The sequence below is a fragment of the Phaethon aethereus genome, assembly GCF_964289735.1.
Source record: "Phaethon aethereus genome assembly, chromosome: 2".
Taxonomy (NCBI): domain Eukaryota; kingdom Metazoa; phylum Chordata; class Aves; order Phaethontiformes; family Phaethontidae; genus Phaethon; species Phaethon aethereus.
Window position 1 is genome coordinate 81,461,753 of NC_138582.1, and position 23,120 is coordinate 81,484,872.

At 36.5% G+C, this 23,120-nt stretch overlaps 1 protein-coding gene across 1 annotated transcript in view; it reads left to right on the plus strand.

Annotated features, from left to right (window-relative positions):
* The window catches only part of MARCHF6 (membrane associated ring-CH-type finger 6), a gene marked incomplete at its 3' end in the record, with an annotated part of 36,820 nt that extends 19,898 nt beyond the window's left edge, over positions 1-16,922 (plus strand). The window contains exons 15-22 of the mRNA XM_081996783.1: positions 835-1,036; positions 5,939-6,008; positions 7,193-7,374; positions 9,103-9,237; positions 11,320-11,409; positions 13,336-13,468; positions 14,402-14,537; positions 16,832-16,922. Coding sequence (XP_081852909.1) covers positions 835-1,036; positions 5,939-6,008; positions 7,193-7,374; positions 9,103-9,237; positions 11,320-11,409; positions 13,336-13,468; positions 14,402-14,537; positions 16,832-16,922 — 1,039 coding nt within the window. The remainder of the gene's footprint in view (positions 1-834; positions 1,037-5,938; positions 6,009-7,192; positions 7,375-9,102; positions 9,238-11,319; positions 11,410-13,335; positions 13,469-14,401; positions 14,538-16,831) is intronic.
* Positions 16,923-23,120: the final 6,198 nt, after the last annotated feature.

Consider the following 23,120-nt stretch of genomic DNA (forward strand, 5'->3'; position numbering starts at 1 on the left):
CCACTGTTGCAGCTGTTAAGGAGGATTGTGAAATATCTCTTCAGCAATTTTAGTTGAACAAAGACTGAAATCTTTTCCTCCACTTTTCTTAAAAAGAAAACTGCTGTGAAAATGTTTTCATTGTCTGCTAACAGAATATCTGCATGCATCTTACTACTAATAAAAATTGTGCTAAAGCTGAAGAAAATTAACTTAGAAATGTTCATATTAGCTTTGGGGTTTTTTTAATCAGACTCAAATCAATACCTATTTGCTAATGACGTATGCAGGAAATATCAGCAAAATACTTTTTAAAGTAGACTTTCTAGGATTGTTGTTCTTAGAAAGTTGTGGACAGGTGATGAGCGATTTACAATCTTCTTGAAAGACTCTGACTGTACTTTTGAAAACATCTCCATATCATTACAGTACTATCCTTGTACAGTTTAAGCTTGAAAGCAATTATTTCCAGTAGAACTTAGTAGCAGTAAAATAAAAGCTGTCAGCTGAGCTGCCTGCTTACATGAACGGAAATATCAATGCGATTTTCCTTTTATATGTACAACAACTTTAATACCAGATGTTGTTTTTAAAGCAGTCAAACAGAGAACTGATCTTTATTTGTGGCTGCATTCCCACTGTTATTATCTACATCCATGCTAGCATTTTTCTTCTAAATTCTGTGTTTAGGATGACATTGAGGACATTATCAGAAAATCATTTATTTTACTTTATCAAGATTCTGCCAGTACTCCTGTATAAGTTTTGTACAATTTGTACTCTTTCTGAGTAGGTCTATTTTTCTGTAAGGTTGTCGTTCATACCAAACAGAACAAAACTGAAATTTTGTTACAGGGATCTCCATTCTTACCTACTTGGTGACCAGGAAGAGAATGAAAACAATGCAAACCAACAGCCTAACAACCAGCATGCTCGCAATAATAATGCCATTCCAGTTGTGGGAGAAGGTCTTCATGCAGCCCATCAAGCAATACTTCAACAAGGAGGACCTGTGGGTTTCCAGCCTTATCGTAGGCCTTTAAAATTCCCGCTCAGGGTAGGTATAGCTAAATGCATTAAGAGAAAAGGGAAAGGCGTTTGAAAAATGGGTATAATTGGCGGAGGGGAAGAAAGATTTGGACCACATGTTATCAGAAGTCAAGTGGTGTGTCATGTTATTTTGTGTTCTGTACAGTTTGCATCTTTCTAAGAAGCAGACTTACAGTGTGTCATGGTTTAGCCCAGCCAGCAACTAAGCACTATGCAGTTGCTGGCTCACCTCCCCCCTCCAGGTGGGATGGGGGAGAGAATCAGAAAAAAACTTGTGGGTTGAGATAAAAACAGTTTAATAGGACAGGAAAAGAAGAGGAAACCACAATGATGATAATATTACTGATAAAGAAATATACAGAAACAAGTGATGTATAATGCAACAATTGCTCACCACCCATGACCAATAGCCTGTCCCTGAGCAGTGATTCCCACTCCCTGGCCAACTCGCCCCAGTTTATATACTGAGCATGACATTATATGGTATGGAATATCCCTTTGACCAGTCTGGGTCAACTGTCCTGACTGTGCCCCCTCCCAGCTTCTTGTGCACCTCCCCGCTGGCAGACCATGGGAAGCTGAAAAGTCCTTGTCTGAGTACAAGCACTACAGCTACTTAACACACTGATGTTTTTGGTTGTTGCTATCAACATTATTCTCATACCAAATCTAAAACATAGCACTTACCAGCCACCAGGAAGAAAAACTAACTCTATCCCAGCTGAAACCAGGACAGTTATTCTCACATACAGCTTTTTTCAGCCTGCAATTTAAGACCTTCCATTACCATTTTATTTATAGATCCCATCCATGTTGTGTATTATCTATTAGTTCACATCTTATTTTCCTAATCGTTAGTAATGGAGAGAAATACAATAACCCCCCCAGCAAGCAGGTGGTTCAGGAGTGTCTGTAACAAGGCATGGCTTTTAAGAGGGCATACTTCAGTCTTGTAGCTGAAGTTTATTTTAAACTTTTTTGCTTTATTAAGATATTAAATGAAGAGCTTCTGTTGCACCTATATTAAACATAGAAAGGGTTATGATACTTGAAAGTTTTAAATTGTTACAGTTAAAAAGCAAATGTTGCTGGCAAACACTTAACCTTCTAGAATAACATATAGGTCAAACTAGATAAAATTGTTTTTTTGTTGCCATAGACTTGAGTTAACCAAATACAAACTTAAACACAGCTCACTTAATGTGGTCAAGAATGGAAGTAATGGCTAAAGTTGGAACAGTGTAGCATTGCTTCTGAAGTTTCCTTAAAATGCTGATTCTACCAGAATTCTCATAGCAAAGTACAAAATAAAGCTTTTTATTTTCCTATAAATCTCAACCTAGTAGAACAGAAAGCAAGTTTAAAAGTATTTTAGGATTTCACAACTGTTGAGCTGCTGGGTGTTTGAAGTTGGGGCTTTTGGGGGGTTGGGGGGCAGAGTTAATTCCTTCCACTGCTGTTTTTACCCTCTAAAATGGCTCTCCACAGGAATGCATGAGCTACAACACTGTTGTAGAGGAAACTGGGAGGAAGTAGCTTTTTTTTTTTCCCCATCCTTTATGAAGCATGAAAAAGTTAGGGAAGCAGAATGAATTTGCCCCTCTCATAGCAGCTGCTGCTACCTCAGTTTGGTCATAACAGGAAGTCAAAGCATGCTCTGAGACCAATTTAATCTCGCATAAAGATGCACTTACTGCTGAAAGGAGTGGTGCCAGTCTTCTTTCCACAGCAACTGCTCCTTTCTTCCCTTCTTGGCATGAATACCTGTGGTAGAACATACACATGATGAGCTGGAACAGGAAACTGGTCCAGCTGAAAACTGAGGTAATATACAGAAGGTATTGGACACATTTGAAAGTTCAAATAAGACTTTATAGTGTTAATTTTAAAGAAAGTATGATACTCGTGACATTTTCACTTTAAGTCAAGTTAACATGAAGTTGCTGGGATGACAGACAGGTTATTTGAGATTACTTCCCTGTTTGTCTGTTAAGGAGGTGATTAAAGTGGATTCTCACTTGCTGTGACCTGACAGTACATAACAACTGTAATGTGGACATACTGCTTTCAAGGAAGGGGTGTGTTAACCTAGGGACTCAGTAAATCCTTTCTAGAACTACTTGTGCATGGGTTATTTTATTTTTGTGGATACCTCTGGGTAAGGACATGCTGAAATAGTCTCCCCCTCTCAACCCATTGCATAGTATAAGCTTTCAGTAATTTGGGGTGCTGATCTTGAACTGGTGATAATAACTAAGCAGTTTCATATTCAGCTGTTGAAGGCTGCTTTTTGGGGTCTACTTACCTTCGTCTAGACATTTTAAGTTATTCTTTGGAGACTTCTACAGAACATAGAAATAAAAAGAAAACCGGATTTAACTGAAGTTATTTCCATTGTTTTCATCAAAAGATATGACAAGCACTTGCACAATCTCAAATACGTGGTAGCTCGCTGATACGATTTTATATGTACTGGTTCCACTTGTTTGAAATATTAAAAAATGAATAATTCAGGATCACTGTAGGTGCTTCAGTTGTGGTTTTTTGGTATATTGACCTTGGTTCTACTTGGATAAGTTCATCTTATGAAAAATGTCTCCTGCACAAACTTCCACTATGGAACAACACCATATTTTAATTACTTTCCCAACTGGGATTTTAAGCATTTGAGAAGAAATAAAAACAGTGTAAACATCTGATCTTTTCCATGTTTTCATTGAATTCTTTTAATTTTAACCAAGTTGTAAGAACCTAGAATGTGATTTATATTCAGTTTTTATTCTGTATGAATCTTTTCCACTAGAACTCACTCATCATTTCCATATGGATTGAGCAAGCAGTACAAACTGATCCTTCATGTTATTTCAATTACAAACAGGCATGTAAAACTATGGGGTTTATTGGTTTTTTATTTAATTAAGTACATACTGTTAATCTCAAACAAAATAAAAGGTTATAATTTTTTATTTATTCTACTGAAAAGCCTATCATCAGTTTTATCAGGCAATCTAGATAATTCTTCCAACTCATTCCTTTTTTAAACAAAGGTTCTTTTACGGGGACCTCCCAAAGCCTTGCCAGAACAAATGCTGATATGTAGAATTTGTTGAATTTCCCACTACTGCTGTCTTCCTTTAGCCTTCCTTTCATAATCCATAGTTGTCAGCAGAGCCTGCAAACTCTCTGGTAAGCTTTCTTCTGAGGATGTATAGTTTATTACTTTATTGTTGATCCTTAAAAAAAACCAAAACCAACTATATATAAAAATAAATTTATTCCTACTTTTGTAGACTTGGTATGTTATTTCTAAAATCTCTTTTGGCTTGTCCTACTGTAGTTTTGAATTTCGCTTACCAGAGTTCATCCATTTTCTGTGTTTGGGTTTTTTTTTTTCCCCTGTGGATTTATTTCCAATTTCTGCAAATATCTTCTGGAAGCCATTTTTATTTTACTGTTTACTGTGACAACTTTGGGGGGACATTTTTTTTTCTTTTTAAGTCTTATGATTAGTTATGTGAGTTTGTGCCAGACCTTCACTTCAGTATATCTAAACGCATCTCCTGTGAGCATTTTTCCTTTTAACTACTATTTTCAATATTCTTTTAATAAATATCCTCATTTTAGCTAGTTCACTTTTTTGAAATATTACTATTATTGTGATGGAGTTTGGAGAGAGGAGGGCTGTCCTCACAATGTCTTTGAGTCTGAATATATTGCAATCACTCTCAGTGCTGCCTCTGTGGTATGTGTGACTAGCTGCCTGTGCATTGTTTAGGTCCAAGTCTAGAACTTCTCTTCTTGTATGTTCTCTTGTTCACTGATCCAAAAAGCAGCCATGTATGGCATTTAAAAGCTTTGCATCAGCTTTAGTGTTGTTTTCCCACATGGACTGACTTTTCCCCAGTATTCCATAAATAACTATTCAGACAATATTGGTCCCAAGCAAGTCACACCATGTGTTCCTTACCACTGAGAAGTTTTTTTGCCTGCAGTCCAGTTGTCAGCTACGCTGGTTTTCTTCCTTCTGTCGTTTGAGCTCCCTAAACCTAAAGAGAGCATTCTGTGTGAAAAAGGTTATGTGGCTGTCACCTGGCAAGTAATTGGGTATTGTGGAATCATTCCTCTTCACACAGGCTAAAGTCTACAAAATCACAAGATTTTTCCATCCTTTAAGTGGTGTTGAAGATCCTAACTTAAAGATGAGACTGATCTACATTTTCCCTAAAAGTCTCATCAAGGAAAATATGTGTTACAAGATTTAACTTTCTCTTAGTAGTTTATTATGATAAGGTGTTAGTTTTCTCAGAGTAAGCTTGCTTGTTTTGTGGCTTTGATTAGTGAAGCAGAACTTCAATAGCACATAGTATTCGAGACATTCAGATATTTAAAGAAGTCAAGTACATGAGAATTCTCTGGTAAGTTGTAAACCTGACTAAGGAGCCGCCAGCTTTGCTGTCAGCTGCTGGTCACATAAACCTGAGGGCATCTGAAAGAACTTTCTCAGCAAGGTTTTCCTTGTTGTAAAACCACTGTCTTGCTTATCTGGCATACAGAGCTAAAAACCTTTCAGGATTAATTGAGAGTTGTTGTGCTGGTCAGTGCAGAAGTAAAGAGATTATTTTTCAATGTAACATAATAAAGAACTTTAGTCATTCTGGATTCAAATGTTAATTTTTACTGTTGTGACAACTGATGCGAACTTTTAAAAGAAATACAGAACGCTATAGGTGTGCTGCATGTACTGTGGATAGGTTTCTTATCACTGATTTGATTATCCAGTGAAACATCAGCTGGTATTTGAACATTCTAGGTTAGCTGCCTTTCTATGATGATACATCTTTTTATATGTTGTTTTGGCTTTGGTTAAGTAACTGTCTAGTAAACTGTTTGTCTTTTTTTCTTCTTTCAGATATTTCTCTTGATTGTTTTCATGTGCATAACATTACTGATTGCTAGTCTTATCTGCCTTACCTTACCAGGTAAGTCTATTACTGTAAAACTGTGATTAAAACCAACTCAGCATGTTGCCATGCTCAACAATGGAAGATGTTTTGAAACCACTGTTTAAAGTTAAAAGGAGAATATATGTAAATTTATGTGTCGTTTTTAATGGTACATCATCAAATTGTAATAGTCTAAAGTCTAAATGATAGAGATAATACCTGTATTTAAATAACAGATATTGCCGTTTCCTTTGTTTTGTTGTAGAATAATTTTCTTTTAGGGGCAGGGCTCCAAGTGCTGAGACAATCTCTGTAGTAGTATTCAGAGAAAAAGAGAATCGGTGCTCTTGTACCTGCTTTACCATTTAGAGAAGGAAACTATATAGGTTGTTACCAGGTCTTCTACAGTATCTTCTTGAACTAAATATTCTGAAGGCTTCACTATGACAGGTCACTAGGAGACTTTGAAGTGATATACATGCCACTTCTCAAATATGTATGAATAAGTACTTTAACCAAATCAAAACCACTTCAAAGGGGTTTTTAAATAATTTGGAATAAATTAAGATATGTAAACTCATGTGGGTTTTATAACCTAGCTACCGTAGTACCCTGTCATTTTTACTTCCTTGTATTAATGATGCTAAAGTCAATAATACGTTGAGATCAGTTACGAATTCTGTGATGGTTTAATAGTAGTACATAAAATAATTCTACTATAATACTAGTGATTAGAAACACTATTAAAAAATGAAATGTAGCAAATGCGTCTCCCATTTTTGTCAGAGAGCTTCAGAAGCCCCATCAGTAGGTCTTAAAAAATTATATGAGGCAGTGAAATAATCCAAACATAGTTTATAAGATTTAAGTTCAAGCTTATGCACTAATCCATTATTGCCTTTGCAGTTCCGAAGATTAGTGTTTAGGCTCTGAATAGTACAGTATTCAGTGCTTTGTTTTGCTATAGTTCAGATCACATTGCTGGTGTCATGAAATTTTAGAGAAAAAAAAATTCTACATATGTATTTGGCATCATCTATGTAACTATTTACGTAGTGCTTCACACATTCATGCCTTGTGGGTATAGTACCAAAATACTGTTTTGTGCTGTGTACTATTTGCATTGATATTTAACAATAAATTTGATAAGTGTTTTTTTAATAGGCAACCTTCCTTAATACATAAAGCATTACTTTATTTAACAGTGTTTGTGTTTTCAGTATTTGCTGGCCGATGGTTAATGTCATTTTGGACGGGGACTGCCAAAATCCATGAACTGTACACAGCTGCTTGTGGTCTCTATGTCTGTTGGCTAACTATCCGAGCAGTGACAGTGCTGGTCGCCTGGATGCCACAGGGTCGTAGAGTGATTTTTCAGAAGGTGAAAGAATGGTCTCTCATGGTGAGTCTTGAGGAAAAAAAAATTACTGAATTATTGAAAAAGTAGCTAACAAAACTTGTTTCATTTTTGCTTGTGGGTTTCACTCTGTAATGTACACTACATTTTCCTTTTCAGACCATTTTGAAGTGTTTGCAGCTTACATTCCTATTGCATAGGGTAACTGTGTTTTTGGAAGCCACCTAGCAAAATGTTAAGCAATCAGTGTAAATAAGTTTGCATGTCTCTGTTTATATATACATGCAGGTTTTTCTGTTTTCCTTTAAAAGGGAGTATGATGCATTATTATCTCATATGTGATGTGTTACCAAATACATTTACGTTTTCACATACACATGGAAGCTTAACTATTTACTTAATTAGCAACTTGACATTATCAAATAAAAAAAAAACTAGTAAAGCTGATAGATGATGATGTATGTGTCTCTACAACGTGACTTGATGCATATTTTCAGAAAGATCTTTATGATTTGTCAGATCTTTGTGGTGTTCAAATTAATATTTTTGAAGAAAATACCCTTTTTTTATTACCAGGAGTTCAGATTCTTACCATGGCAGCAAATTTATATCCCACCTTTTTGTTTTGGTTTTGAGAATGTCTATAGTACACTATAACTTTGTTTGTGTAACACAAACTGATTGCATACAAACCTTACCAATATGTTTGTAGGAGATACCAAATAACAGCAAGGGAATTTACCATCTAGTATATAATTCTGGGTTCATTCTGTAAACAGTTTCTCTTTTCTTTCAAGTTTAATATACTTGAGAACAGATATTTCTTGCTTACTTCAAACTGTTAACACAGCAGTTGAAAACAAGTTGAAAACAGCAGGCAGTCTCTGTCACTTAGATGCTTAGGATTTATATATCACATGTAATTAGCTGCATTGTGGGCAACGTGATCCAGTGAATATACTATGAGGTCTGGTACTGGAAGATTTCTTGCCTAAGTACAGTCATTTTAAACATTCGTAGCATAAATGGTATCTTGTGATGGACATGCTTGTGTGCTTATTGGACTATTACAGAGAGAAGAGCAGTGTAAGTATGTATTTAATGTATTGCCATGTTTCCCAAATATCTCATCCATCATTTTCATTTAGGAAATCTTAAGCTTGTTTAAGAAAATTCAGAGCTAAAATGTAATGCTTTACTTGTCCTTTGTCCCTTCTCCTGACCATGTTAAAGAAGTCAAACTAGTTTTGTATCTCATTTTTGGATGATACATGTAAATTAAGATAATTCTAGAATAAAGAAAGATTCAAGCATGGTATTCTAACTAATTCTTTCATTTTTAAGTCAGAAATATTCTGTAATGAGTGAATTTTTAAGGTTTGGTTTTCCCTGGAGAAAAATACTCAATTTTGGAAAGATTCTTCTCTGATTTTCCAACATACAAGAATACTCAATGTAGTGGAGTGCCATTGGATAGTATTCCCTCTTGATAATAGTCAAAGGTGTTTTTATGGTTTAAAACCATATGGCCACAGTAGGCACAGTCATGCGTTTTTTCTGGAGGGGGCATGGAATAGGACCCAATCTTGAAAACTTGCATTGCAAAACTATGTATGTAATAAAAATTATTTCCAGTGGTGTATATGTATGAAGTAAAGGTCTGTGTAGGGTTTTTTCCTCCAGCTTTATTTGTTTAGTTTAAGTTACATTTTGAAGTTTAAACAAAAAGAATCCTCTGTTAAACATATTAATTAGATGTCTGGGTTTTTTTAGATAATGAAGACATTAATAGTGGCTATACTGCTAGCTGGTGTGGTTCCACTTTTGCTTGGTCTTCTGTTTGAACTGGTCATCGTTGCACCGTTGAGAGTTCCTTTGGATCAAACGCCTCTCTTCTATCCTTGGCAGGTTAGTTGTTCCCATTCTTCTGCTGCTGTTTTACTTAGAAGTAAAGGGGTATGGATGTTCTTGTTTCACGTTGATTCAGTGCTTAAGAGTATTTCCCGTAAGTATGTTTCTAGGTGGCAGAGGAAAGACGACCAGTCTGGATGTGAGGATTATTTAAACCAAAAGGATATGCTTAGAAATTTTAAGTACGAAAAGGTGAACTTTCTGGCATGACATCAGAGGATCTTTGCATTTCAGTGATCAGATAGACACTTTTTTTCAGTAGCATAATTGTTGAAGTTATGTACAGAAGCTAGTATAGCTGTATGTATGTATGCACAGACGTACATATTCTTCTAACACTTCTGGAAAGCTTTCTGCCTACAGTTATGCAGCAAAAGGTTCAGCTGTTTTAATTCAGTGATGATACACACTATGAATGAAATTTTGATATGCTTTGGGATCGTTCTGGTTTTAGGCTGAGATGTCAAATCATTAATACAAGATTTTGCGGTAGTAGCGTTTTGTTTTGCTTCAGTCAAGTCTCACAGGTTAAGGGAGTGCCAACTTTCTTCCTGCAAGTTGGTGGAAGAAGGTACATTGGATTAAGTGATAAATGCTTGCATCACCTAGGCTGAATTATGAAAGAACTTGTAACTCAAAGAAAACCTAACTGAAGGAACCATAACTCAAAAGATCTAGAATGCATATTACTAAATAACAATAAAGTGTTCAGGGATAGTGATTTCCTAAGCTGTCCGTAAACAAGCATTCATTTACTTTCAGTATCCAAATGTTTGAAAGCCATAATACAAAGAAGAATTTGACTGCTAATTTAAATATTCCATTATTTTATAATAGAAGTATACTTTGGAGGTGTCTGTTTAAGTAAATGACTAATAAGTGAGGACATCATATGATTGCAGTGGGAGATGATTACGGTTTCCAAACAGTTTTGGAAAGAATTTGCAATGCTAGAGATGCTAAAAATTCTTAATTTTTGCATATTAGTTCTTTAAAAGTTTGTAATTAAATATACTGAAAGATTTTTATTTTTATGTGGCAGAGCTTCCTCAAAATATCGGAGTAGAGGGATTTGAGACTTGTTCTTAATTAACAAGGAGCTACTGAAATTGAGCATAACTTCAGTTTTTCACAGAGAATACAGTTACACAGGTTACATGCTTGAGCAAACACAAAGCAACTTTAACACTGACTTTTTTTTAGTAAGTTTTAAAGTTTTTGAACGTATCTGGGGTAGTAGACGTTAACAAAAGCTGTCTTTTTAAATTTTTGGTTAAAGAAAATATATTTCCCCATCAGTTTAAGAAAGTTAATTAACATATGATGTCTTAAATCTTACCAGTTCTGTAGCTGTTTATTCTGCCTTGTCAACCTATACTTTGCATTCTATTTTTAGTGGGTCTTATTGAAGAATCTCTTACAAATATCTGTAATCCAGAAAGGATTGACTCATGATGTACAGTGTTTACTAAAAGCCTGTAGTTCTATTGTGTTCTTTTAATTCCATGCCATAATAATTGCGGTATATGTTAAAGCATAATTTTTTCTCTGAATAGTATAGCGTTCTTTTGTGAATAGTATTGCCTTGCTTTGTTTAGCTTTTCTCATACCAGGTAGGGTTTTGTGAACAATTAAAATTTAAATGAAGAAAAAAACCTTGTTTCCTGGTTTGTGTGAGCATCCTTGTATCTTGTTTCTCTTCTTTTTTTAAAGGAATCAAAATAACTTATTTCTAGGTGAATGTTAGCAGTGTTAATTAGTTTGTACTAGAATGTTAGTCCATTGCTTTAAGTAAGTGTAATGCTTTTATTTTGTATGTGCCTTTAGTTTACTAATAGTAGCTGATTTTCCTGGTTCCAGGGAGCTGAGTATTTTACAAATGTCAGTTAAGTTTGAGGGCATCCTCTTTTTCTTAGGAGTTTGCAGAAGATACCACCTCTTGTAAACAATGTCCCATGTAAATAGGAAAATAGTTATCTTTTCACTTAGAAGTAATATTAACAAGTTGCTTTAAAAGCTTTTGTTTGTCAAACTATTTTAAAATATGTTAATGATAACAGTCTGTTTTTACAAAATTAGGACTGGGCTCTTGGAGTTCTGCATGCCAAAATAATTGCTGCCATAACACTGATGGGTCCCCAGTGGTGGCTGAAAACTGTTATTGAACAGGTAGGAAAAAACTGTCCATGTGAATTATCTGCGTAATACATTTTGAACATTTGAAAGTGAAGAAAATGTTTTTTGAATGTGTGAGTCAGAAAATGGAGTCACTGTTGTAGTAATGGAGTAATTTGAGCAAAACTCAACTAGTCTTATAGAATCCTTTTAAACCATATAGCCTAATCTGTTAAGGTACACTTAACAATAAAACAAAAATAAGCCTCAGAAATCTGAAATCAAGAAAATGCTGCATATATGTATATGTGATTTTATTAGGTTTGTATTAAAATGAGAAACATCATTATTTCTTCAGATGAATTCACATGTATCCAAATACTGGATTTTATGTCCACCACTCAAGAACAGAGAAGTTCTGCCTTCTCCAGAGCTGTAAAGATCCCCTCATTCATAGATGAGTACACATGCAAGACAGCATTTCCATTCCCCTTTGATTATTAAGCAAGGCAGAGCAGTTTCTGTGAGTAGTTCTGAGTCACATAGCCTGCTGCTTTCTTTGGCAGAAGTATTTTTTTCTTGATTGTAACCTTTAAGTTCTACACTTGTCATCTCAACGAAGTATCTCAATTGTTTTTCAGAAAGTAACTTTTCAGCCCTGCACTATATGTAATAGCTATGGTGCATGTCCTGACCTCTGTACAAAAGATGCCTCTCTTGATTAAATCTAGCACACAGTCCCAGTTACTAAACCACTTACTGATGACTTTAGGTGTCACACTGGAGAAATGTAGTCTTAATTCTGTGAGTACCTTTTGATACATATTGCGGCTCTTCCTTCCATTTTGAATACTCTCCCAAGGGCCTGTTTGTTATATACACCTTCTCCTGAGCCATCCTTAGAAATGGTTACATCCAAGCTGTGAGACAGGCCATTGCCTAGCTGTATGTGGTAGCCATTTGAAATCAGTCTTTTCCCATTAGTCTAGTCATGTTGAGACCTTAGCTCCTCAAGAACAGTGGAGGAGTCTTCAGGCACAGACTCACATGCAAAGGCTCTGGTCTGCCCAACCAAGTACAAACTAAGATCTTGTTTTCTGCCTGTGTTACCAAATTTAATAGATTTGCTCTATTAGCATACACAGGCTCCTCTTTCAGCCAGTTAACAGCACAGAGTAATCCCAGGTCACCCACAAAACCACCATCCACAGCTCTATTTAATGATTTGTCAGCTGGTCTCTTGCACTTCTGCAGCCAAATCACGCCACTATTCCAGATTAAGTTGCTGTCCAGGGCACTATTTAAATTATTTCCCAGAACCCTCATGGTGTGTCCACCATTTTCCCAGAACTCTCTGCATGTCCAGAGAAGGGCAACGAAGCTGGTGAGGGGGCTGGAGCACAAGTCTTATGAGGAGCGGCTGAGGGAACTGGGGTTGTTTAGTCTGGAGAAGAGGAGGCTGAGAGGAGACCTTATTGCTCTCTACAACTACCTGAAAGGGGGTTGTGGCGACGAGGGTGTTGGCCTCTTCTCCCAAGTAACTAGTGATAGGACAAGAGGAAATGGCCTCAAGTTGCGCCAGGGGAGGTTTAGATTGGATATTGGGAAAAATTTCTTCACTGAGAGGGTGGTCAGGCATCGGAACAGGCTGCCCGGGGAGGTGGTGGAGTCGCCATCTCTGGAAGTGTTCAAAAAATGTGTGGATGTGGCACTTCAGGACGTGGTTTAGGGAACATGGTGGCGCTGGATTAATGGTTGGACTTGATGATCTTGAAGGTCCTTTCCAACCTAGTGATTCTGTGATTCTGTGTAGATTGGCACAGAGTTTTTCCTTCTTTGACTGTTGGCATCATGGTTTTCTTCAAGTTGGGAACACCTGTTTCCTTTCATAAGGAGAATTGTGTAAAACCTTGTAATTATTACTGTAAGTACAAAGCATGGCTTCTTTGATCCATTCTACTTCTAACTGCTTCTTCTTAGGTATATGCAAATGGGATTCGTAACATTGATTTACACTTCATAATCCGTAAACTGGCAGCACCTGTCATCTCTGTTCTGTTACTTTCCCTGTGTATACCGTACATCATAGCTTCTGGCATTGTACCTTTATTAGGTATGTATACATTCAGAATACCTGTTTATCATCTGATGGTTTAGAGCAATGTAAATATATCTGTGGAAATAAAGTTTCAAGCTCTAGGTAATTTAAAAAAAACCCAACAAACTATTCTGACAGCAAATGTATATGCTTAAGGATTGCTCTGTCATATTAAGTCTGAGGGTTTTTGAGAACTGAAATACATTATTCTGACTGGCTTTTTAATAAACCAAGCGCAGAATACATCAAGAGTATGAAACTGCATAATATCTAACAGTAGAAATGTAGGTATCTAGTTTGGGAAAGCAATGATTATTAATTTCTTCTTTGGACAATCAACCTTTAATTTTAGTCTCTCTTTAAGAGCTATACTGAGCTGAGGACATCTTTCCTGACTTGTCAGATTCTAAAGGAAGCTTAGAACAGGTGAAAATATTGGTTTTGTTTTGAGTATTAAAAGAAAATGTAAATTGTAAATATGGGGGGGGTCTGACTTTCCTATCTCCTCATAATTGAGGGAAATAATTTTATTAGAAGCAGAGTAGAGGTGCTTTTTCATCAACAGTTGTTTCGTTGAGAGTTAGTTCTGATGTTTAACAACATGTTCAAGAGGTCTCATTTTATCCTTCAACCTCTCACTTGAATGCAGACTTTTATAGTGTCAACTTTTTTTCTGACACGAGGTATACAGAAGTCAATAAGCAAGAAGAGCTGATAAGCCCAATGTTTTTACTGTGGATTTTCACTGTGTTAATGGAAAACTTTCGGCTTTAATACTTCAGATGAAAAAGAACAGCAGCTGTCATTGTCTCTGAGATAAATGCATGTGTTAGCTAATCTTTCTACTGACGTTACAGTATGACAAAAAGTATGGAAACAGGTAGAGAAGCAGAAACATGTGTGCTACTTTAGCAATGTTAGATTATGTGAGATTTGTGTCTTCTGCAGGAGTTACCGCTGAAATGCAAAACCTCGTTCAGCGACGGATTTATCCTTTTCTGCTTATGGTGGTGGTTTTGATGGGAATTCTCTCCTTCCAAGTCCGCCAGTTCAAGCGCCTTTATGAACATATTAAAAATGACAAGTGAGTATATAGTGTGGGTTTTTAATTTTTCCACTTTAAATTGTGATAACAACTGCAGATTGAATTCAGGTGTTGTAGATACTTAGAGCTAAAAGGGATTTTTAAGAAGCTTTCTAGACAAATGACTCTGAGGCAGACCTAAACTATTCTTGTCAAATGTTTTATCTATGGTTCAGGCAGATGAACAGAGGAATAGACTGTCTTTATAAATGGAAGACACTCCCCTATACCTAACCTGAATGTGTTTTACCACAAACAAAGCTGATCGCTTGTTTGTCTCCCCCTCTGTAGTCTTGAAGGACAAGTGAATGTAATAATTATGACATATCTGGAAGTAAAATCACGTCTCAATTTGCTGCTTATAAAACCATTTCTCCAACCTTTACTGCATAACTGTTTTTCTTATTCCTTCTACTGCTTAGTCCAAGTAACCTGTTAAAGAACGTTCAGTTGATTTGATAGAGTTTGTCCTTACCAAATTTTGTACTGTTTTCTGATGTTTTCAGTAACTATTACTCTGTATTACTCAGGTGCTTGATAAAATACAAATTTTCTCAGTGTGCTTTCTGGTTATCCTGCTTAGTTTCTAAGCTTTTTTTGTGTTATCCTTATTACCTTCTTTTTTGTGTTACCCTAATTGCCTTATGTGTTGGTTATTTAGAAAAATAAGTTTTAGACCCAGCAACTAGTCTTTCTAGTCTGCTTTTGTATTGAAAAGGAATAAATGACTGTTGTATTCATGTCCCGAGTTACCCTAGAACAGTTTTGTTTTCCACTGACTACAAAAGGGGTCAAACCTAAAATAAACTTCTTTGCATCTTAAATGTTAGGAAGTGACTGATACATTGTTTGGTGTAAATTTGAAATTAATAGTATCTAGAAATATTAAGAGAGTTGTAACAAACTCTCAGCAGATCAATTTATATGTCAGCACCTTTTATTTGATCAGCTGATTTAAATCCTGTTCGCCACCTGCCTTCATAACATGTTCTGTACTATTTGGCCTCCTGTAGTATGTATAGCTGGCATTTTTATTTACAAATGGGTTTTGAGCTATATGTTAGTATCTTTTAGGCAGAGTGCGTATTGAATTGCAATTTTCATTAATGTTACAAGTTGCTTTTTTGTGTAAATAAGGCATGTAAACAGTATACAAAGCTGTGAAAATATATCTAAGTGAAAATTACTTTGATATTGAATTAACTTTTAAAAAGTTATAACCATCCTTGTAGACAAGAAGTTTGTACAACTTAAGTTAATCTCGTTTCAGGAAGTAAGCAAACATAGTCATGCTAGCCAGTAGAGATTTATAGTTTAGAAATATATTTGCTTAAATCTTTCATATCACAAATTCAAAAACATATACCAGTTTTTGGGTAATTCTAAAATGTACAAAAAAATACATGATGATTGTTTGGTACCATGCAAAAAGGAGCGGAGGTGAAAAAGTTTCTAAAGGCAATGAGGCAATGGCAGGTTTCAGGGGAAGAATTTGTAGGTGTATATGGCTCTTCTACACATAGAACCAGCATACAAATAGGAAGCATGGAGAAGAACTAAGGTGGCAAAAAGGAGGAGTGTGAAACAATGATAGGAAGTAAGGAATAACATGAAAGGTAGGAAAACTGCCAAGCTGATGAGATGTTGAAACAGAATTTAAATAAAGGAATCTCACAGCCCTTAGGCTTGACATGGAGTAGCATTAGGATGTTTTCTCTCCTTTTAAGATTGAACTGCAGTAAAAGTTCTTCCTTTACAATATTTACTTTTTTCAACCAGGGTGTTTTTCACTGGATAGACATGAGCCTCTCTTACCCAATGCATTCTGCATTGTGGCAGGTTCTTTTGTGAACTTGGAACCTCATTAGCGCTCTCATTTGGTTCTGTATCTGAGTTGTTGGTCAAGATGTTTGAGTCACAGTGGCTCGAACAGATGCTGCAAAGATGCTTCTGAAAGTATCATCCAGCAAAGAGGCTGGGTATATAAATAATGCAAACACACTCTTTATATTTTATATCTTCATTCAGCTTATATATGTCTGAATATGTAACTGACTGACAAAGTTAAGGCTGTAAACACAAACCAGTAATGTCTGCATTCCATTATGAAATGCCTGAATGTTGAGAAAAAAGGTGAGGATGGTTGAAGAACATTAAGGGGGGAGGGATCACTTGTTGAATAACTCTTCTTGAAATGAGAAAGCTTCTTCTGCAGCAAAGGAGATAGACTGGGTTTGTGTTACAGAATTGTATTAACTTTTGTTAATTTCTCACTGGTTTTACTGTAATTCCAGGTACCTTGTTGGGCAACGACTTGTGAATTATGAACGAAAGTCTGGTAAACAAGGCACATCAACAACTCCACCTCAGTCTTCACAAGAATAGATGGTCATATTAAACATCGTGACCTTCCCTTTGCCTTTACATGTCCTTTTTCATAGACTCTTCTTCAGTCTTTGGATATCTCTCCCAGTAATACCCTCAGCAGTGTTTTGGCTTCTGTTAGTAGCATCCGGATAGCAGTTAAGGCTCTGCTCCTTATCTGCATTTTCTGATGTTATCAGTGCTGTCTGAGGTCTGTATATGTGTAAATAGAAGTATCCTGACGCCCTAAAACCTTGGATTAAAAAGAATGTGCATTGTACATCTTTAAAAAAGTATATTAATTTATTAAATCTAGTTGTCACTTTATTTTGGACTGCTGTTCTGTTGACAATGTGCCACAAAGCAATACTGCAAAGAGGCAAGATGTTTTTATAAAATTTGGAGCTTACTTTATGGTGTTCATAACAGTTCTCATTGTAGTAATATAGTATGATTTTCATGAGTGGAAAGGCCACACAGAGAATATCGGAAGTAAATAACTGTCTTACAGTCAGCCATGAAGTGGCTGTGGTGAGAACATAATGAACTATGTATCTTGCTGTCAAGTCTTTTTTATTATTTTGTATAACACCAAAGCTGTTGTACATTTTCTATTGCCTGATTGTTTTTCATGTGTCTGAGTTTGTAATATTGTACAGTTGCTGTTAAATCAAGAAAATATTTCCTCCTCTGAGAATTCAGATGTACTTGTTGAGGCTCAGATGGGTTTTTCTGTTTGGGTGGGGGGAGGGGGCTGGCTTTGGGAATCAGGATTTCCTGAATTGAAACAGTAAGTAAAAAAATTTGCTAAGGATAGGTCGTGGAAGCATTTAAAGCTACCAAGGAAAATTAGATAGGTTCACAACTTAAATTATAGCAAATTTTGTATCAATATTGGAATTTTTCAGGACATCAAGAGAAGGGATGAACCTTATCTGACGTGTTTGCACAGAAACAGAGAGCATAGTGTAAGCAACATTCTGACCTGGTCCTTAATTAAAGAGCTTGAAATCTTTTTTTCTGTAAGTTACCAAAGTTGCAAATTGTAGTATGAATTTTATATTGCACAATTCCCTAAAAAGAAAAAACCCACAACAACAACAACAAAAATCTCTTTCAGGATTGGTCACTGTGAATTTTTATGGGAATAGTAGGGAGGAAGTGATTCATCACGCACCATTTATTGTCTGTGGGGCAGGGAAATACATATGCTACTAAACAGGCAAGGAAAAATTAGCAGATTTCTTTGCAAGGACACGGTCAAAAAAGAGCCACCAAATCAAGTCTGTGTTATTTCCATATGTAGATAGAGTTCTTTTGCAGTAATGTTCGGGGTTTTTTTTATGTAGGTATTTTAAAGAAAATACATAACAGTATCACAAAGCTTTAAGTAGCATAAAATCATGTGCTTAGATTGCAGTATCTTTCCTAGATTAAATGGGGGAAATGTGAGTATCCATTGCAGTAATCAGAAAATTGATGGAACATTTAACTTCCTACTTGGTACACCGTCCTTCAGTATTCTATACTTAACCGTATGTGTATGTAATTAATACTTGAGAATCTGGCCGGTGCTTTGAGAGTGTCATCTCCTTTTATTGATGTTGCATCTCTGATCTGGTATGTTTTGAGCTAATGCGGTCCAGGCTGTGATGGTGGTAGCGCATTTTTTGGTGTCTGGACTCACGTTCTAAGGCCGTGAACACAAGCCAAATGCACCCGAGTCTAGTGGCAGGAAGGCTGGGCTGTCACTATCAGAAGGTCAGAAACTACTATTTTACAGAATTACTGTTGTCCTGGTGGTTTTGAACCACAAATATTACCCTTTGGAGTGATTTATTAGGAAATTTCCAGTGAAATGAAATCACAGAAAAATAACCAAAATATTTGTCTCTCATTCACTGTTGCTGACTAAATGCTATATTGAGTATTTGCCCCCTATATTTTTGATGTGCATAAATATTGCATTTGACTATTTACAGTGGTGTACTTTTTGGGACAGATATATTTTCGCAAGATTCAATTCACTGGTAACATACATTCTTACTTATGCCAAGATTCTGTCTTTGACATCTCTTTCACAAACAGTTCCAAAAAGGTCTTGCCACTCAAATATTGTGAGCACTACTGTGCATCATGCAGAATTTGCAGTAGTGTCGTTCTTGTAACTTTGTGTTTTTATCCAGACAAACTGGTCTTAACATTAAAATTTATTAAGAAAAAGCCTTTGTGCTGTTTCTTATTACTGCTATTTTACGAGTCATGACAGAAAAAGCTGAATTGAGCCAGTCATGTAATGTGAACTGTAACTATTTTAATGTAGCTTACATTATCTATATTTGCTCTTTGTTTCGAAATCAAACTGCTGTGCTTGCTTTTGCACTGCTTTACAGATCCCAGGTTAAGTTTGTTTCTGAAGCAGTGTGAGCTTTCAAAAAATCTCATCTCCTTTATCTCCTTATTTTTACACGTGTTTTATGAAAGAAGATGGAGCTTGTATAGAACAAGAATTAAGTAACGCCAATCTTTTATTGTTTTAAGTTTTAATAATAGTTTACCTTATTGTGCTGTGTGTACTCCTCTGGCATAGAAATGTGATAGTAACCATGTAAGTTCACTGGCTGTTACTAAGACAGCCGACGAGCTCTGTACTAGTGGCTTCCATCTGCACTAGAGTAATACAGCAAGCGGTGGTCTTCAAGTGGGAGAAATTCTCTCACCACAATTTGTGTTGACCTTGGGTCTTGAATGGAGGGGCTGGAGATGCATACTGGCTCGATTGTATCCCCTTTGTGATATTGAGTATCTAATGCTGTTGGTTCTAGTGGCCTTCATCCAAGAACTGTCGGATGGCTCTGTAGCTATCTTTTACATACGGAAATAAGTTAACTGCAGCATGGCTTTGACTTTTTACACAGATTACTTTATATTGATTAAAAATAGTTAAAACTCTGCATCCTTTCTCTGACTCCCCCTTCTCCGCTGGATAAAGCCTAAGTTACTTATTTTCATTTTTGAGGGCCACCTGGAACCTGTAACTATATTCTGTCAGTAACTTCCTCAGTAAGATGCCAGCTCCAACATCATTTACAGTATTCACATCACTTTTCAGCTGAGTGCGTTAATTCTTTCCTTGCTTTCCCCTAACTTTGAGTAAACATCTTCATAAACGTCTGCAGAGCAGTCCGGCTGTTCTTCAGAGGACTCTTCAAGCCCTTCACCTTTCAAAGCATGAATGACAGCGGTTTGTTGATTCCACTGCCTGGTGTGCTGATCAGTGTTTCGTTTCCTCCTTCCTTCGCTGTCTGTCCGTTTGTTTAGATGGGAAATTCTTTGTGGCAGGGGCAGTGTTCTCATTCTGCTTGCCTTGTGAATGGGTACTGTACAACCTGAGCAATGAGTGGGGTTCTTGGCAAACATGGTGATACATTTATGAATCTTGGTAGTAGAATGAAGTTCAGGATGCAAAAAAGGAAGCTGTCTTCTGAAACAGATGAGGAAACAACTTTTACAAAGCATAATGGTAGGTTAGAGCTCTCCTACTCTGATATTTCAGTTCTTAATTAGATTAACTGGAACCAAAGAATTTCATAGTTAACAGCAATTTTATTAAATCTATGAATATTCCAGAAAAGCTATGCTTTTGGTTTTAATTTATTCATTTAGAAGTCAACATAAATTGAGAAACAATATGCCAAAATCAAAGTTACTCAAGAACAAAAATTTTTAGAAGATGGCATTTACAAAGGTCAAATAATATTCCAAAATAAACAATGTTTTGAATTCAATATAATACTGAGGAACGAAGCAATGATGATTATTTCACAACTCTACACATCAGTTTTGCTGCTTATATGCTTACTTGCTGTTACCTCTTACTTGCCAAGTAGTGTCCAATGCCAAAGCTGTACAGGTGCTATTTTTTTTTTAACACACACACCCTGTATAAGGAGAAACCAAACATATCTGGAGTTGTCTCACCTCGGGGAGGGGCACTTCACCTTACTTGTCTGATTTATGTTAAATTAGTTGGCTTTCAAGGAGTGTTTCTGTTCCTGGAAAATGGCGCTAGTTTTACCTAGAGAGAACAGACTTCCTTGTTGCTTACAAAAACAAAGAACACTGTAAAGCATGTTATTTATTTATATTGAATAGAATTTATGTACTAGAACCTCAATAGTAAAGGTCTGCATTGGTGTGCCGTGTTCAGCTGGTGCCAGTTCTGTAAGGGGCCTGGTTGAGTTCAGTAAGGAACGTGCCGAGTCTAAAAATACTGCTGCGTTACGGATTATACATAGGGTATTTAGGCTAATTGTGACCAGGAGTCATGGAAGCAGCAGCAGAATTTCTAAGCTGAAATCAGGCAATGCTACTATAAAGCAACAATTATGTCCATGGATGTACTTTTAAATGCTCTTCATAGACAAGAGTAATCAGTAAAATGCATGGGGGCAAGTATTCAGTGTCTAGGAAGAGTCAGAACTACTTCCTTCACTGAAGCTATAACTTGTATATTTACTACCTGTGTTTTCATAGAGTTTGATCAGCTTTTTCTTAACATAAATTAAGCCTTACTACCTTTATAACTTTGGGTCAAGATTCTCAACGTTGAGCCATCCATGTCCCTCTCGCTGTGCCTTTCTGTGATCTCTTTTTCTTCCTCGTTGAAAGGGATTTGACCTAACGGCCACATTACTTACCTGTGTAATCCCGAGTTTCCTTAAGCAACCTGGTATTAATGTGCCTGTAATTAGCAACTGTTGTCACACCACCAACCCTTGAAATGAAAGCTGAAGCCTCCCTCCCTCACCTACATGTTGATCTTAATTTTATTCATTAACTATCTCAGAGGTTATTCCACTCATTACTTGTTTTACTGTCTTAGTCTTCCTTTTATGTCCATGAATTGCAGTAATCTTTAAGCAGATATTTTAGTGTAATTACATGTGAAAAGCATGCTGCTTTTAGCTAAAAATATTAGTTCCCTGAAGTACAAATAGCTTCTTAAAAGGACTTGATATTCCAATATGCCAAACTCGAAACATGGGTAATCATGCGCATGCTTTGTTTATTGTTAACACATATTCTATTAATGAATAGAAAATGTGCAGTACATCTGGTTCTGCTTATAAATCAGGGGACTACGTAGTAAGGGTGATTGTAACTTACATAGCTGCTGGTGTTTGGCTTTTCTTCCCTCTGCAATTAAATACATGATGATTTCTGGCCAGCCAGGGTCAAAGGAGAGAGGAGAGTTTTGGGCCCCTCACTACAAGAAGGATGCTGAGGTGCTTGAGTGTGTCCAGAGAAGGGCAGTGAAGCTGTTGAGGGGGCTGGAGCACAAGTCTTATGAGGAGCGGCTGAGGGAACTGGGGTTGTTTAGTCTGGAGAAGAGGAGGCTGAGAGGAGACATCGCTCTCTACAACTACCTGAAAGGGGGTTGTGGCGAGGAGGGCGCTGGTCTCTTCTCCCAAGTAACCAGCGATAGGACGAGAGGAAATGGCCTCAAGTTGCACCAGGGGAGGTTTAGATTGGATATTAGGAAAAATTTCTTCACTGAGAGGATGGTCAAACATTGGAACAAGCTGCCCAGGGAGGTGTTGGAGTCACCATCTCTGGAAGTGTTCAAAAAATATGTGGATGTGGCACTTCAGGACGTGGTTTAGGGGACATGGTGGCGCTGGATTAATGGTTGGACTTGATGATCTTGAAGGTCCTTTCCAACCTTAGTGATTCTGTGATTCTGTGAGAGCAGCACCCATGCTCCTTTTTCTGCAAAGATCAACAAGCATATCCCCCAGAAGTTTTTTATTAGTTGATGCAGTATGTCTTGTTAATTTTTGTTACATGTAAGCATTTATACAAAGAGGGATTTAGTCACGCCTTAATAGATTAAGCATGTTGTGGAGCAGCATGTCATTAATTGGTCTCTTATTTTCCAAATATTCTTCATTCTTGTATGAAAGTTTTAGCTTTTTGCTTTTGCTAATAGTTTGCAATTCGTATATAAGAATGTGTTTTAAGAATACACAGTTTTTCTTTAAATACTCATAGGAAATCTTTCCACTTATATGCTGCTGTGTCCCATAATATGGTCTGGCAACTTTATGCATGATTTTGCTGCACTGGAACACAACAGCTGGAAGAATTGAAGGTATGACAGTTACTGTTTGAGCATCTTTCAGGATAGTTCCAAATGTGTCCAAGGACTGCAAATCA